The sequence below is a fragment of the Aspergillus bombycis genome, assembly GCF_001792695.1.
Source record: "Aspergillus bombycis strain NRRL26010 chromosome Unknown contig00230, whole genome shotgun sequence".
NCBI lineage: Eukaryota > Fungi > Ascomycota > Eurotiomycetes > Eurotiales > Aspergillaceae > Aspergillus > Aspergillus bombycis.
The window spans coordinates 1-16,902 of record NW_019170232.1 but is presented as its reverse complement, the minus strand read 5'-3'; the positions used below and the strand labels follow the sequence as shown (position 1 = coordinate 16,902).

Below are 16,902 nucleotides of genomic sequence, written 5' to 3'. Positions count from 1 at the left end.
TATATATATATTTATACATTATTATACCCAAGGATCAGACATATAGGTAGTATGGAAGTAGTAATCTTCATTCCATGCCACCCTTCCATCCAGAGCTCCCTCCAGACAAAGAAAGACCTTACCAAATGACAGGATCCTCAACAAGGAACACCCCGGTTCCCAACCATACCCTACTGCACACCCGGTAGAACTCTGCTCGACATCTGTATGTATGTATGTATGCCCTTATGTAAGTACATCCTACATATACATCAGCCTGTATGCATTTTTTTTTGTTTTTTTTTTTTTTTTTGTGTTTCGTTGAAGAAGAAAAAAGTAAAATAAATAAATAAATAAATAATCGAATACTTGTGAAATGCATAAATACCTAATTCTAAATCCATGTACATACAAACGAGTCTAGGCTCGATCCGGGTAGGCCGGGGAAATCCCGCCAAAGTTCAACTTTACTAAGTACTTAGTGTGGCTGATCCGGTTTGGTTTAGGTTGCCTTTGAGTTTCGCTTTCCACTTACCTTATCGTGGAGGCTGGGGTTCGGTGTACAGACGTTCTTTTATTCCGTTGTTTGTTTTTGTTTTTGTTTTTGTTCCTTTCATTGTGTTTTCTTCAAAGAAAACATGGTGGAATTAAGGTCGAGAGATTCGGTACAAAGAAGACGTTGGAAACCTAGTTGTGAAGAAAGAATTCTTTATTTTGCTGGCTGGCGTACTTTGCGATGCTGCCGACATGGTGTAACCTGGTTGGCCTCGAGAGGGTTCGGGAGGAAAATAAAAAGAAATTGGGAAATCATATGCATCTGAGGAACCCCAAAAAGTATCCAACTCAACAAAAACAAAAGGAAATGCGTCTCGCTCGTTTGGGCATGCGGTTCCTTGCCCTGAAGGGAATTGATCGTACGGAACTACTTGACGCTAATGGACATGACGGAGAACTAAAGCCGCAAGCGGTGTCTGTGTAACTGTGATGTGAATGGGAAATGGATTTAGAAACGAAATAATGGACATGGTCATAACCTGCATCAGAATCACCCATGAACGCTCTCTCAAACCCCGCAAGCCCGCCGAACGCCACAAGACTAAATGGAGGGAAACATAAAAAGCTAGAAAAAAAATATATATAAAATAAAAAAGGGAAACAAAACGCCATCATCCGGCCTGCCGCTTTTGGCTAAACAGTAATACGTCCTTGATGCAAGAGACCAACTGTCTGGAGGCCACTTGTTCCTTTGAACCGCGCCAAGAGCGACGATACTATGTCGCGGTACGTGTTCATCTGCGTCAATTTGAACCGTTGAATCTTCCCGCTCGCCGTGCGTGGAATCTCCTCCACGAAGATCACACCCCCGTCGAGCGCCTTGTAGCTGGCCAATTGTCGTCGACAGTACATGTACACCTCCTCCTCCGTCAACTGCATCCCGGCCGGCTGTCTCGCGCGGACCACGAAAGCTCGTGGCACTTCGGTGCTACCGTCTTTAGAAGTAACGCCCGTCACCGCTGCATCCTGGATGCCAGGATGCTTGAGGAGTACAGCCTCCAATTCGGCTGGAGCCACTTGCCAACTGTGAATTTATTAGCTTCTGCCACTAGTGCCTGGAGGGGGAGATGCCCAAAAACGGGACAACAAGATGATAAAGAAAAAGAAAAAGAAAATTGAAAACATACCCTCGAACTTTGATTAACTCCTTCGTTCGGCCGACAATGTAATATAACCCATTGTTCACATACGCCACATCACCGGTGCGGAACCACCCCTGCGCGTCCTTGGCATCATCTCGTCCTTTGTAGCCAGTAAGCACGCCGTTACCTCGCACAAACAGCTCCCCTGGCTTATTATCGTCCACAACCAGGTTGCCGTCTTGTCCAACCAGTCGTATCTCGTATCCCGGGACGAGCCGCCCAATACTTCCGCTATTGCCAGGTTCCCCGTAACGGTTTTGGAACACGACACCCACTTCGGTCATACCCCAAAGCTGGGATGCATTGGCATCGACATGGAGCAGTTCTTGGAACTGCTGCATGGAGGCCCCATCAATCGGAGCCCCCGCTACGCCAACGTATCGCAATGACTGAAGGTAGTCTGCAGCTGGGAATGCACAGCGATTGAAGGCATGAATCATCGCAGGTACCATATACGCCTCTGTGATCTGATACTGATATACAGCCGCCACATACTGGGCAATATCAAAGCGAGGCAAGATAAACAGTGGCTGTCCATATCGAATAGGGAAGATGTGTGTCCAGAGGGCACCAAAAAGGTGGAACATGGGCAGTGACATCAGGCGGGTCGCCTCATAGGGTACATCGTAATAAATGCTAAGGTGATGTGATACTATAGCGTGGTGAGATAGTATGGCAGCCTTGGGTAACCCTCCCGTGCCACTGGTGGAGAACATCGCTGCCGGCGTGGATTTTGCAATGGCCTCATCTTGGAAAAAGAGCCAACCGGTCTCGCCGTAGCCGAGGAGATGTGCGAAGTTCAGGTAGTAGTTGTCTCCACCGCGAGGCAGATATGGGGCAATGGCTGCAGCGTAGGTCAGAGGACCCGACAACAACAATTGGGCTACATGGCTTGTAGCAGCCTCGTCCACTAAGCACACTTGACTAGGAAGCATGCCTCGATCGGCCGAGACGTCGAGGACTGTAGGTAGGGCATCGCGCGTCGTAATGATCAACTTGGGATTACCCAATTCAAGGATGTGGTCTAATTCTTGGGGCTGACTGCGGGCATTCGAGCCCATGAACACACCGCCAGCACCGACAATACTGTAAAAAAGGGCGGGGTATAGGATCTACGGGATAAAGTGAGTCAGTATTCGTGAGGGGCAGTGGATAAAATTAAAATAGAGGGGAAAGCGAAAAATAAAAAATAAAAATAAAAAAAAATAAAAAATAAAAAAACAAAACAAAAGGGTTCCAGGGAATCGGATGTAGTGGGGATAAAAGACTCGGTGTAGAGACGGCGCGGTTTACGAATGTCGGATGACTTACGCTATTTCCCATGTGGACCAGAACGCAATCACCTTTTTGCACATGATGAGCCTTTAACCCAGCAATAAGGGTTCGCACTAATAATCGGAATTGGAGAGCATTGAGGGAACAGGAAGGGTGTTCAGCATCAATGAATAACGGCCGGTGTTCATTGTAGGGACGAGGGCCGCCGAAAGCAAAGGTCAATAAGTCGGTGTAAGAGCGGTTGTCCCCCAACTGGGGCGGTGCCAATGAAGACTCCCAGAGACCCATGGTTTAGTAATCGGGAGCGAAGGGGGTGTTTAGAGTAATAATCGGTGTTTTAATCATGGAAATCAAGAAAGGGCTCGTCGGAAAGTTGAGGATCGACGAAAGTAGGAAGCCCAAAGACAGAGGGCATCCTGGGTAATAAATATGTGGATGGTCATATCGCGCTTGAACAGATGTTTTTGTCATGCTGGAGACTTCACCAAATGAAAAAACACGAAACAAAGGAGGGAAAAAAAAATCCCCCAAATCCTCCTGGTGCATGGACGAGGAATTCCAATTTCCGGGGATGGGGCTGAGAATGACCATGATTTGGAATTTCATTTAGGGCGTGGCGCAAAACCCGACACATCGTCACTTCACTAACCTAAAGATTCCGCTGAGATCGAGGCGCTGATCTACTTTCCGCTCCACTGGCACTATGCGCCTCTTCTGTCGAATGAACGTTCGTAACGCCATGATTCAGATCTCGGCCGGTGGGTCCTCTTCATGGCCGACTAGAAAAAAGCAATGAACAGGCGAACAGCGTCCGCCATGCAGACGAACTAGGTTCCATGATCACCTGTCTCCATAACTTAATCACCATATTGGGCGGCTTCAGCCCGACGTGATCGTACAAGACCTCCGTTCTCCTCCCCCATTGGTCTATCGTCCTGTCATCGCGTAGGTCTTCACGGCACTTCCCACGCAGCTGAGCCACAGTGCGAACACCCCCGTCTAGCGAAGTACGCTATCGGCTTAAGTCGATGCAGCCAGCGTCTACTTTGGAACCGAGGAATGCCCCTCATGCTCTGATACCAATGCGCGATCCGTGTTGCATGCCCCCACTCGCTGAAGACCCATGCCAGGCTGACGTCCACGACCCGAAATCGGGAAATCCATGCATGAATGGCATTCTCAATGGATCTTCTGTCGTAGATTGGCGGTAAACGCCTGTTGAACCCCGCCCATCCAGCAGACAGGGAAGTGGATCGTGCTGCCCATACCCTGGTAATTCCTGGTACGACACCGTTACATTATCTCTGACTACACTAGTTCGAGACTAATGGGTCTCACCGTAGGGTCTAACGCATTGTTCAGTAAAACAGGAAGGAATCCGTGCGTCTTTGCATGTGCTTGGATCTACCTCTGGACCTGTCAAGCGATCCTCCTCTAGATCCCGCCTTCCCACTTTCTTGGATCCCGATTGTCCGAGTCTAGTATCAAGCTAGTGCCTCGTGCTTCTGCCTTAGGTCAGTGGAGTATCTGAATTCATGTGGCAAGTGCACTGCTCATGACTATGCCGATCAATTGAAGGAACCCTGATCCGGTAGTGTCAAACCACTTGGACGGGCTGCATCGGGGATTCCACTTATCTAGACCCGTCGGCTGAACCAGTACTAGACGGTGCGTCTAGTAGTACATCCCTAGGTCCGGAACCATAGTTGATGGAGACGGGCTGTGTGAAATGCCCTTGGGATGACTTCATTGGCCCTTGGATAGTTCAAAGCCCGGAGGGGTAGCTGAAAGTGAAGGGTCATGATGTCGTCTATGGTTGCTCATTGGCAGCAAACCATCGAGTCATAGTGGGACATGATCCCAACCATCGCGTCATTCATACCCACAAGGTTGGGAGAGAATGAAGCGAAAGTGGTACGTGAAGGGTGAAGCTGAATGAATGGTAATCAGGTGGGGAAGGCATCGTAGTTGTAGGCAAGTGAAGGAATGCGACTATCAAGTGATGGTCGCCTTTGTCTAATGTACGTTCACGCATTAGGAAACCGAGAATGGAAAAAGACGACTCGAGTCGATGAGGGGGAGCGTCATCATGTGCCCAACTCAAAAGGCTGCAGATGTCCTGCATGATGGAGCTTCACAACAATCGGATTCATACCGAGTGAATGCATTGTTCTGGTACTGGCTTTTTTTTTTGCTGGTACCTACCTTCCTTAGTCCTTCGTATCCTTTCTTCACCTGTCAGGCACCCTCCATTGTCACCTCAGATCCCTGTTTCATCCATTGATTCATTGATTCATTGATTCATTGATTCATTGATCCATCCATCCCTCTTTCTCTCCGCCAGTTTCACCACCATGTCGCTCTCCGAAAAGAGCGTCATCTCAATACCCCCTCCGGCCAAATGTGCGTCGGCTTCGACGAGCCCCAGAAGCACCCTGGTGGACGTCGAGACGACCATGCCGAAGTCTATCTCCGAAAAGACGGATCGTGCTCTGACACAGAGCCCTGATAGCTTTGACCTGGAAGCCCAGGTCACCAAGAAGAAGCCCTTCTCTTCATCTCGTTTTATCCTCCTCAACATCTACCGCCGTCTATTTACATTGGTCTTCTGTGCCAATGTGGCTGTCTTTATCTATGTTATGACCGCAGATCGCAAACTACTGGCATTGGTGAATGCAACCGCTGCCAATTTACTCGCATGCGGTCTGGCACGCCAACCTCTGGTGGTAAACGCCATTTTCCTCATTGTATGCTCAATCCCCCGATCCGCTCCCTTGAGACTCCGCCGTATTGCAGCAAAAGTATACCACTATGGCGGAGTCCATAGCGGGTGTGGAGTAGCCTCCTTTATTTGGTATGCAGGCTTCGTGGGCTTGATGTCGAAGGAATACTGGTCTCCATCGACTGGAAAGTCCACGATCTCCGTAGGACCAGTCGCCGTGGCCTACATTATTCTAGTCTTACTTCTCGCAATCATCGTCGTTGCTTACCCTGGGTTTCGGTTCAAGAAACATGACTACTTCGAATTGACACATCGTTTCTCTGGATGGTTGGTGGTGGCACTCTTCGTGGTACTGCTCATGCTCTTCGTCAATGATTTTAGCCGAGCTGCCCATCAATCATTCGGCCGCTTTCTTATCGAGCTTCCAGCCTTTTGGTTCTTGATGGTGACCGTTGCTGCCATCGTTCACCCGTGGCTACTGTTGCGGAAGGTCCCAGTCAAGCCTGAATACCTCTCAAACCATGCAGTGAGACTTCACTTCAACCACACCACCACTACATTTGGCAAGGGCATCCAGCTGGCAAGGCATCCACTGCGCGACTGGCATGGCTTTGCAACCTTCCCGGACCCCGAGGCCAAGACGTTCTCAAGCCTCGTTTCCAAAGCCGGGGACTGGACCACAGCCTGTATCAACGATCAACCCACTCACCTCTGGAAGCGAGGTGTCCTGGTCTATGGGTTCGCATACGCAATGAGGGTATTCAAGAGAGTGGTTGTGGTCACGACCGGATCCGGCATCGGGCCGTGCCTTTCATTCTTGGGAGATGACAACCGACCCAAGCTCCGTGTTGTATGGCAGACACGCACTCCTCTGAAGACCTATGGGCAAGGAGTACTCGACTTGGTCTCCAAAATGGATACCGACCCATACATTATCAACACCAGGGATTCTGGTCGTGTTGATATGGTGCCAATCATTCGAAAGCTCTACAAGGAATTCGATGCGGAAGCTGTATGCGTGATCAGCAATCCTTTCGTGACGAAGAAAGTGGTATTCGAGCTCGAGTCCGGGGGCATTCCTGCTTTCGGCCCTATATTCGATTCATGATTTCTGTCTACAGATGTTGTTTTCTTGTTTTATTTATTCGTCGGAGTTGTAAAAGCTCGAGTTTTGACACAGTCTGGAACTGTATTATCTGTACATAGCATTCTTCTGCCTCACGTATGTTAGATCTCTTTGGCAACATGATTTTCTTTGAGTATTTCTATATCTGATCATAAATGTAAAAGCATGATTCGTAGGTCTTCAGAGTCTATCACCTCCAAGCACACAAATCCCCCAATGAGCCATCTACCCTATCCATCTTGTAGTCAAGTCACCATACCAACTTTTTCAACAGAACACCCCATCCAATTTACCAGAAGACCCAACACTAGACCTTCCAAATACAACACTTCAACCAAACACAGTGAAAACCCAGGTAAGAAAAAAAACCAACTCATGACCCAAACCACTAATCCAAGCCCCCCCCAGCCCAGCTACCATGAATCCACGCATACAACATATGCCTAAAGCAACCCCCCTGCCCACCGTCCCACGAACAAAAAAAATCCCGATCCATCATATTCCTCCGAGCATCGAAGTACTATGTAGTAGAAACAAGAATCTGAAACCAAACAAAGGAAGGTAATCCGAAAAAGCTTCAATGCCGCAAACGGCCCGATGCCAAACAATGACATGACGAAAGCGGCGGGATCGCGCTACAGTACCACCTCGGAATATTGTAGCATTTTTTATGATTACGTGTATGCCTGGAGTACGGCCATGGTTGGTTGATTGGTATATGGATTTGCTTTGCGTGTTGTACGCATCGTCCCAAGGATGGTGGTAACTTATTGAGTACGTACCGATATTTAGGGAATGGTGGTCCCATGGTGTACTGGGAAGGGATGCGTGGATGGGCTGGTTGATGTTTGCTTTTGGTCATGTCACTAAGCTTGTTTTAACCTTGTTCAATGTATTGGTCTATGTATCAGTCTATGTGTAAGGAAAGGAAGACAGTAAGATTGGAATGGAGTTTGAATTATTGTGTTGGTTTGTTGTAATTATTAGTTAACCACTGGGTATGCGTATCATCTTGAAAAAAAAAAGGGAAAAAACCATCAGGTATCCATCGGTATAATATAAAAACGATTAACAAGGCCAAAACCCTCAGCAGATGATGGGTATCATGGAAAAGGATATCTTCGTCCAGCCTGTAAAGAAACAAACAAAAAAAGATACAAAAGAAAAACTTTTTTTTCAGCCCTGGTATTTCCCCAATTATGTTCTCTAAGAAAAACAAAACAACAATGTTGATTAAGTGTCCGTTGTTCATGGTAATGTTGAAAGAAATTTGGTATTGGTTTCTCTGAGCTCAGGTTGAGGTCATTCGGTCATGAGGAATCGTAACGTCGTGAGTAAAAGAAAGAAAGGAGAGAAAGAGCTAGTCTGCTCATATTCGTGTTGTAGAAGTTACTCAGATGCCCGAGAGGCTCGCGAATCGGCAGACGGGGCTCGATTGCGGGTTTGAAGTGTCACAGGTTCGGCGGTGAGATCGTCGGTGGTGAATCGAGATCGTCCGCGTGTTGAGAGAATTGAGCGAGCCGAAGAGTGAGTAGAGTCGCTGTCCAGCCGAAGCGAGTCCATGCGTTCCAATTCTTCGTACTCTGGCAGCGGGAGCGGAGAGCCGTGGTAATCTTCCATGACACTGCTGGCATCGGGTTTTGTGTAGCCGGGGGGACTAGCAGGAACATCCTCATACATCGGAGGCATTTCCTCATCCCAACTGATGCCGAGACCGCTGCGTTCAGTGACATGCAAGTGGAACTGCATACGGACACACGCGCTGCGCCCGTAGGCGTGATGAGTCTGGTGTTGCGGTTAGGGCAGAATTCCTCGGCGACGATCAACTCGATAACGAGGTTGTGCTTGGCTTCCAATCCACCGGAGGCCTCGAGATCGCACACTGGGTTGCAGGTGGGGTTGATGCTTGCCTCGAACTGCATGCTAATCTCGCCTCCGGCAGTATCGAAGTCCGTCTTCCAGCCCTCCTTCTCTTCGTTATGTCCGATGATTCGAGTTTCCTGGTGGAGGACGCCCTTGCCCTCACCGCCAATCTTGTGCGCGTGTTTACCACAGGCCGTGGAAACGATCTTCTGGTGTTCTTCAATACGCCACATCATCTTGCGCAAGCGCCAGCGGGTTTGGGTCTCCTCGCCCTTGTCCACGACTCCGCTCAGAGTCATCTGGACGGGGAACGTGCCGATGGGATGAACGACGGAGGGAAGCACAATGCGGCCCGTGAGGTTAGTTGGAGGGAAGATACGGATTGAGGATTTGTCGTTTCCGGGTAGGATAGCGCGCTTGATGTGCAAAGGCATCTGGAAATTGTATTCTTCGCCGGTAACGTTTTGCGCATGGGCAGAGAGGTAGTACTCAATCTTTCCCAGGGATCCATTGCAGGAAGCGGGCAAATGACCAGGGAAGAGGTAGCTAAAAGGGAATTCGTGGTCGCCAGGCTTCAAGTGAAGCGGCTCTGTCAAGAAGTTCCAGTGGCTTAACTCCTCAGTTCTAGAGGCGCAGTTCGGGCATTCTCTCGAGACTGGTTTCTTCGTTGTCATTCTGGTCATCAATCTCATGTCAAACTTATCGAGAGTAATGGAGTCAACCATTTCCGAGACGGTGATCTTCAAACGGCCGGAGAATAGCGCACCAGTCGAGTTAGCGGGGCTGCCGTAACAGACAAGCGGTGGTGATTCAACGACAACGTCCAACTTGGCAGTAGCACTAACGCCATGGTCGCCTGGACGCTCCTTTGAACGGGACGAACGCCCATGACTGCGGCGTTTCTCTTTGCTGTGATCCCTGTGAGGGTGGATTAAATGATCGACCGCGAAAGACAAACGGCGCTCTGGAGAGCGTGCTCGTTCAAGCACATTTGCGGAAGGCTTCTTGTGGGCCACTGTGTTGGTGGGGATCTCATTAACAGAAGTAGATGAAGAAGAGGTGGAATGAGACGAGAAGGAGGTGTGGTGGTGCACGTGGGGGCGAACAAGGCTGGAAAGGAGGCGGCCGGGCATGTTGATTGATGTCCACTTCTAGGGATCCGGTGCCGACCAAATAGATGCAAATCAAGAGGAAGATATAAGGGTGGCTTCTCGGTTTAAGAGAGCAGTATGGTCTTGGGAGTAATAGGTGACTATGGTGCAATCGGAAACAGTAATTGCGAGGTGTACTCGACTAACACTTCAGTATGCCTGTCTGATTTCAGGATACAGTGCGGTGTTGTATAAGTTGAGATGTGAGGCAGACAACCCAGAACATAATCCTTTGGCAATTTATGAAGCCAGAATGACGGAGATATGGAGGAATGCTAGACTCGGGTCAGGTGAATCGATAATGAGGTTCTAGTACTATGATATGAAATCGGTTCCTGGTCCGAGTGAAGGTTGGATGAGAACAAAGTGTTAATGTTCTTCAGGTACAGTTCCAGATGAGAGGAATCAGAAAGTAGAAAGTGGGCGAACCGCTGGCTTTGAATGACTTCGGACAAGCTTTTCTTGTTAGTCCCAAACTTCTTCCATATATACCATTGTTCCCTTTCTTACCCAAAATCGAATTTTTTCCTTTTTTTTTTTTTTTTTTTAGTTGATTCTAGGAGGTTCCCACACCATTTACAAGGTACCAATTATTGCCGGTCTGGCCACCCTAAAGCTCCGTCACTTCGATGGGGTCCAAGTGGGGCGCGGCAGAAAAGCGTCATTGTGGATCTTACCATACGGTTACCATACATTTCAATACGGCGGACGGAGTACCCTCGGTGCAAAAATAGCAGAGGATGGAAGGGCCTTCGCTTGCTCATTGCGTAGAAATTTCCCTAAGGGGGTATTAATAGTCGAATTTCAGCAGTATTGCTGTTGTCCACAAGGTAGGCCTTTATTGGCAGCTCGCGTATTGAAATTACATCAGTCTTAACCATATACCTTATTCTAGAATAAGGTGGATTTTAGAAAGTTCACTGGATATACTCGACTGTCTTCAATCCCCAGATTCTAGAAACAGATCACGCAATCTCATGAAGAATAGTTACGCAAGATCGGGGATCAATGATCTGACAAGTCCGGTTACACTGCTCTCATTTTCCCTCTAAAAAAGCGAGCCGGAGCAAGACCCCGACAACGACAACAACAACAAAGACTATGAGCATGTGAGGCCGACCGAGTGTTTGTTCCGCGGAGTCTAGTCCACTCCGGCAGGGTAGTATGTCGCAAGCACTTGCAGCTTTTACCTCTTCGCGCTCACATCATTTGACAACATACCGTAAAGGAATGACAAAGACTACACTAATGTACAATGGATATAAAGATGTTCAACACATGACGCTGCAGGATGCATCCCTCAAAGCCCGTGCGCAGTGACTCACCTGAAGATTGGGGATCTATAGTTGTCAATCCCCGGGACCGTCAAACCCTACCGGACTTGGATGTGATTCCCAGAAAGCATGCGCAATCGGCATCCCTACCCCATACCTCGACTGTACTGGATGTACACGACGCGCTTTGACGGGTGGGGTTCGGCCGATTAAAAACTCCTGACCATTCTTGAAGGTGTACCGAACTAACAAAGGCCAAACTTGTAGACAATGCTGTCATGTCTCGTAGTCTCCAAGTCTTCCAACCAAGGGTCGGCGTGCTGACTCATGTTCTAGACAGACTACAAGTTCGTCATTGCAAAAGCTCATTGGCTTGTTCCATACTTAGAAGATTGTAAGACACAAAGTGCCACGACAACCACCAAATCGATCGAATTCTGGATCCATTGTCCAGCAATTTCCAGCAACAGCAATTGAACAAAGAGAGACAGGCTGAGACAAGATAATTTGGGGTCCATGAACAAATCACTGGCCATCACTCATACAACGAAACAAACATACGATTGAGTCAGCAGGCGGTCCGGTTACCCGTTGCGCCTGATTCCCAGGGCGGCGCTGTTTTGGCCCTTTTTGGCAGGTCAGCTGCCGTCATCGAACCATCACGTGGCGTCATAAAAAGATCTGAGGCCCGGCGCCCTTAGGCGGTCTGGCGTAAGTCTTGCTCATACAACCGGTGACCGGCACCGGTACGCGGGTATACAGTACAATACGGCAAGCGGTTATGGCGCTAGTTGGAGATCCTCTGGAACTGTGATGCCGCTTTTCCGTTTTTTGCAAGATGGAGGGGCACAGTACCACCTGGAAGCTGACACTAAAACCCACCGAACCGGAAGCACGCCGTTCGGGAAAAGGGACCGGTCAGAAAAGATTTTTTTTTTCTATACAAGATTTTATATTTTTATTTTATTTTGTTTAAATTAGGTAGGCTCATGCGGTTGCAACATGGTCGGGCCCCACTACTAGCGGGAGAAAAAGAAAAAGAAAAAAATCTTTCTAAGACTCATCAAAGTTCATACCCCTTCTCTTTCCACGGGTAAAGAATACCAGTTTCCGGAGGATATCCTCAGGTCCCAGGAGGACCTTGGACTTCGTCTCGAGATTGGGGTTTTTGTTTGATAGTGGTCAGAGCGCAGGTCTCCTTGTGATTGCCCATACCTGGGCAAGCCTTAGCATGTTGTGCCCTACAGGATCGGCGGTAGAAGGCACAATTTCGGAAAATTCCAGGACGCTCAGCTGCCCCTCGTTGGTCCGAATTTCTTTTTCATTTCCCCCCGCACTGCAGGAAATTGAGCGTTTGCGGGGCATTGCATCATCGCTTGCTGGTGGTTTTCGCAATGGTTCTTGGCTGGTGAATCATAAGATGCGAGATAATGGGGGGATGGATTGTGGTCAATTCGTAGTTAGATAGCGGTCTGAAGAAGAAAGAAGATATTTACGAGGATCAGTTGATGTGCAACACATCACAACACTCGATATAGTTCTAGACGCAACCTTGCTGTCAGGGAGTGTGCCCTGTGCGTTGGTGGTCAACAGGGGAAAAGCACGTTTTCTGACGAATGGCCACCGCCTGCGCCATATTTATTACCTAACAGTTTCACCACCGCCACCGCCCATTGGAAGTCCTCGTCCGTGACTAAGGGACCTTATGCGCTTGGATTGATGATCAATCTGAAGATCTAAGACGACATCATGTCTTGTTTCGCCATGTCTGTTGGTCGGTCCCCCGATGTGAGAGTTTCGGCACGAGTATGCTGGCGGATGGCCGATTCGATCATGCCATGAGAGACCGGATGCCCATACGGCAACTATCTCGAGCTTTCCGACAGACCCAGTTCTCCCCGTACGGAGTACCTGATGTTAATTTAAGTATATCTGGAGATTCACTATTCATACCATAGGAGGGGAATGGGTCGTTTCAACGACCCTATTGGTTTCTGCCAAGGGTCTCGTCCTATCATTCTATACCTCTTTTATGGCTCTTAGATATAGTAACAAGAGCTAATTGTCGGTATAGGCCATTGGGCCCCTCCATACACGAGCACTGACTCGAGCGGCGCGTAATTGTTGGTTTCGGGTAGCCTTGGCAGTTATAAATCCACTTCCAACTGGGTTTGATTCCTGGTTTACATATGGGGATCTACTCCGGCGTAATCTCATATTTTCAGAATCTTACGCCAATCCCCGACCCAATACCCTGCGTACTCCATATGGGACTGAGGAAGAAAAATAAAATCCCCTCCAGCCTGGACTCTGTAGACAGCGTCAAATTGAGGGATTAATCTGCAGGACTTGAACACGTATTCACAATTGCGGTATTTATTGTGTACTAACACCATGCGGAGTACACCTGCTATATCAGATGCGGATGTATCTCCAGGGGCCATTGCATGTAGATCGCCGCTCGTCGTTAAAGGTTCCTTGCAAGTAAAGGACATAAAATTTCCGAGGGCGACACATGGTTGATCCATCGGCGCTTTCCGCTGGAAAGCGAAACCTTGTTTTCGACGCCGTACTCCGTTTCCACGGACTATTCCCGGCCTTCTTCGACGGTTAGCGTAGGGCGCTCCGTTTCCATATTTCCTGTGTCACTAGCGCCTCAGAGTTTTCTCTCCCCTGATCAGATCGGGTTGGCATAGTGGTCGGGCGCGCCACGCTGATTGGTTGAACAATCTACTCTGTACGCCTCTCGAAGAACATTTCGGCTCGTACCGATGGGTTGTTCAACTACCACCTCCCTCGCCTGGTTAGATACTATGTAGCCCGACTCTTGCGGCTTAGTTGGTGGAGTGTACGGGCGTGAGAAGTGAACTGGTATTGAAGTGACAGTTACGGACCTGTGTACGGAGTACGCACCGCCCTTTTTCAGGGCTTTTCAGGGGATTTCAAATTGCGCCATCTGTTGCTTGGATTTATTACCTAATATGACTAACAGGCGGTATGGCAACAATGCCTCGTAGTTTGTGTAGATACCTAAGGCGAAAAAGGCCCTCAATCTATCGGAGTCTCCTACCTTGGCAGTTGTAACGTGCCATGCTTGTCAGCCACCTGCTAATTCAGGTGTCGACGATCAGATTATCGTTGGCGTTGTCTCTGCCGGATTGCTGTCCCGACATATATACCACTAGCCGGATACCACTTCCGATGTCGCACGATCCGGGATATCATTTCCTGTTACACTTCATCTATCCTGTTCTAGATGTACTACGATGCATCTTGACATGACTCACCTACGGGATACCTCTCCGACCTTAGGTATTCATCGGGCCACGAGTCTAGTTCATGTGTTGTAGATGCCAATTCCCAACATACTCCGATATATGTACTACTGCCGCGTCACTAAGATGACGTTCTCCGCTGCGAACGATACAGGTATATTGGCTTGGCGTACATACATGCAATTGACCATGAACAATGCAGCTCCGCTTGACCCCTTACAGAGCTGGATGTTGACAAAGCTCCCGTGTATCAGGACAACTATTGATCATGCAAGTCATGGTCAATGTGCTCGGCCGAGTCAATCAAATACTTGATGTTGCCGAGGCTCTTCAAGTGGCGTTGCGGCGGCTCTACGTCGCCTATACTTCTGATCTAATGATGGTTGGCTACAAGCGCCGAAGCTTAATGCATGTCTATACCGATGGATACTACTACTAGTAGTACTACCACCCTACCCTTCCCACATGGCAGACTCGGCGGAATCGCCGCATTCTGATCCACCGGCGGAGTCACATCTAGACAAGCACAATTGTAAACATCCGTTTTGACTGATATTGTCATGTGTTGTTGATGTTGTAGAACTGCGTGGAGTATTTTATCTTGTCATAACAATTTGACCATCCAGAGAGTTGATCTATTGATTTATGTAGCTAGTGATCCAGACAGTTTCGTTTTCATACTCTTGGTCATGGTTTTTGACAGCATTTGCACGCACGTCTCTATATATTTGATTAAACAGTAGGGATCAAGAATATACTAATCACGTTACTTGGACAAATATCTTCACTTCCCGTGCAACTTCAAAATTGCAATATACCAAAAAACATACACACTTAATAAAACTAGTCAAGCAATGGAAGTGACAACTGGAAATATCTAGATGCTCACTATATTGCGTGACAATGGAGCACTCGACCGTTAATTTCTCTCAACCGGCGCAATTGCCTCCGGATATCCAACCCAGTCAAATGTTCCTGACGACTTGGTCAACCACACATCTCCTGGGCTATAAGCGCCTTGAGGGGTGCTATCCCCAAATAACGTTCCGCTGAGGAAAGTATGCGGGAATCCAGGGTCAAACGTATATGCCGATTCGATCCTCTCAATCTCCTCAGTTGTCAACGTAATTCCAACAGCCGGTGTCACTCCCTTGATGTGCTCAACTTTCCTAGCACCGACGATGGGAAACACATAGGGTGTTTTCTGAAGAACGTAAGCCAGAGCGACTTGCAGAAGCTCTACTCCTTTCGCATTGGCGACATTTTCAAGCACACGGGAAACCTTCTTATCGTGCTCAGACAAAGGGATGAAATTCCGACCGTCGTTCCTCTTCTCGCGTTCTTTAAATCCCTCCTCAGTTTGAAAGCGACCTTGATTCAGCACTCCATACGGACACAAGCCCATTCCTTCATCGCGGCACATGGGTATGATATCTCGTTCAAAATCACGCATAGCTGCATTCCACATCCCCTGGTACACGGTGAATTGTCGCAGGCCATGGTCACGAGCGTACTGGTTGGCTTTCGCGACCACCCAAGCGGGTGTATCAGAGACACCCAGGTACAAGACCTTCCCAGAGACAACAAGATCATTCAGGCTGTGCATCAACTCCGGGATCGAAACCGTGTAGTCCCACCAGTGCACGTAGAACAAGTCGATATAGGTTGTCTGAAGTTTGTGCAGCGACGCCTCGAGCGAGACACGCATTGACTTGGTTCCATTCCCACCATAGTTGGCTTGGATTTTGTCCTTGTGATGACCTTGCCAAGCGGTGGTGTATTTGGTTGCAATAACCATCTGGTCCCTGTTTTGCCTGGCGGCAATCCATTCACCCAGCCAGATCTCGGATTGCTCTTCTCGGTATGCGTTAGCAGTATCGATGAAGTTCCCGCCCTGACTGACGAAATAGTCGAGGATCTCAAAGGCGGCGTCCTTGCTGCATTCTCCGTATCGCTCTTTTCCTGCCGTGCCAAAGGTCATGGCACCTAAGCATAGCGGAGATACTCTGACGGAAGCTGAGGGGGCGAGCTGTCGGTAGCGAGCGAGAAGTGGCTGGGAAGACATGACAAAGTGATAGGTTCTTCTTGGATAAACGGTTGTGTAGGTTGAAGTAACCAACTACTGATGTATAGCTAATATATATGGTCTTGAGGCAGGCACAGGCACATGCGGAGTGATATCATGTACGAGGTTTTAATGGCCTATGCCCGTTAACTCCGCCGGAAAAACCATCAATCCAACTCCAGATAATCTATATGATCGTTTGATGATATTCAAAAAGTAGGTTTCCATTTAGTTACTGCTACTGAAAGAATTTATTAGGGCTTCAGATCGCGGTACTACTAGTATGCAAGCCGCTGACGATTCTCCACTACGGACCGCCGGGGATAACGGGATTAACAAGGCTATGATGAGATTGGATATGAAGTCCAATTTATTAAATTGGCATAGTTCCGACATAGCCCTTCCACCATTCAGTACCAAAGAGAAAGCAAAAAAAAAAAAAAAAAGAGAGAGAAGAGAGAGAAGTAAAGAAAGG

At 48.3% G+C, this 16,902-nt stretch overlaps 4 protein-coding genes across 4 annotated transcripts; 1 reads left to right on the top strand and 3 right to left on the bottom strand.

The window, feature by feature from the left end:
- Window positions 1-1,167: 1,167 nt before the first annotated feature.
- On the bottom strand, window positions 1,168-3,239 carry afeA (adenylate-forming enzyme AfeA; the record flags this gene model as incomplete). Its single annotated transcript, XM_022539338.1, has 3 exons — window positions 1,168-1,558; window positions 1,662-2,788; window positions 2,988-3,239. 3 exons carry the CDS (start codon window positions 3,237-3,239, stop codon window positions 1,168-1,170), a joined length of 1,770 nt encoding a protein of 589 aa, XP_022382972.1.
- Window positions 3,240-5,305: 2,066 nt separating this feature from the next.
- Window positions 5,306-6,781, top strand: ABOM_012209 (integral membrane protein TmpA; the record flags this gene model as incomplete). Its single annotated transcript, XM_022539337.1, has 1 exon — window positions 5,306-6,781. One exon carries the CDS (start codon window positions 5,306-5,308, stop codon window positions 6,779-6,781), a length of 1,476 nt encoding a protein of 491 aa, XP_022382973.1.
- Window positions 6,782-8,188: 1,407 nt separating this feature from the next.
- ABOM_012208 (alpha-arrestin) lies at window positions 8,189-9,795 on the bottom strand (the record flags this gene model as incomplete). Its single annotated transcript, XM_022539336.1, has 2 exons — window positions 8,189-8,584; window positions 8,635-9,795. 2 exons carry the CDS (start codon window positions 9,793-9,795, stop codon window positions 8,189-8,191), a joined length of 1,557 nt encoding a protein of 518 aa, XP_022382975.1.
- Window positions 9,796-15,281: 5,486 nt separating this feature from the next.
- ABOM_012207 (aldo/keto reductase) lies at window positions 15,282-16,427 on the bottom strand (the record flags this gene model as incomplete). The annotated part of the gene is made up of 1 exon (XM_022539335.1): window positions 15,282-16,427. The coding sequence occupies one exon, from the start codon at window positions 16,425-16,427 to the stop codon at window positions 15,282-15,284; it is 1,146 nt and encodes a 381-aa protein (XP_022382974.1).
- Between the last annotated feature and the right edge of the window lie 475 nt (window positions 16,428-16,902).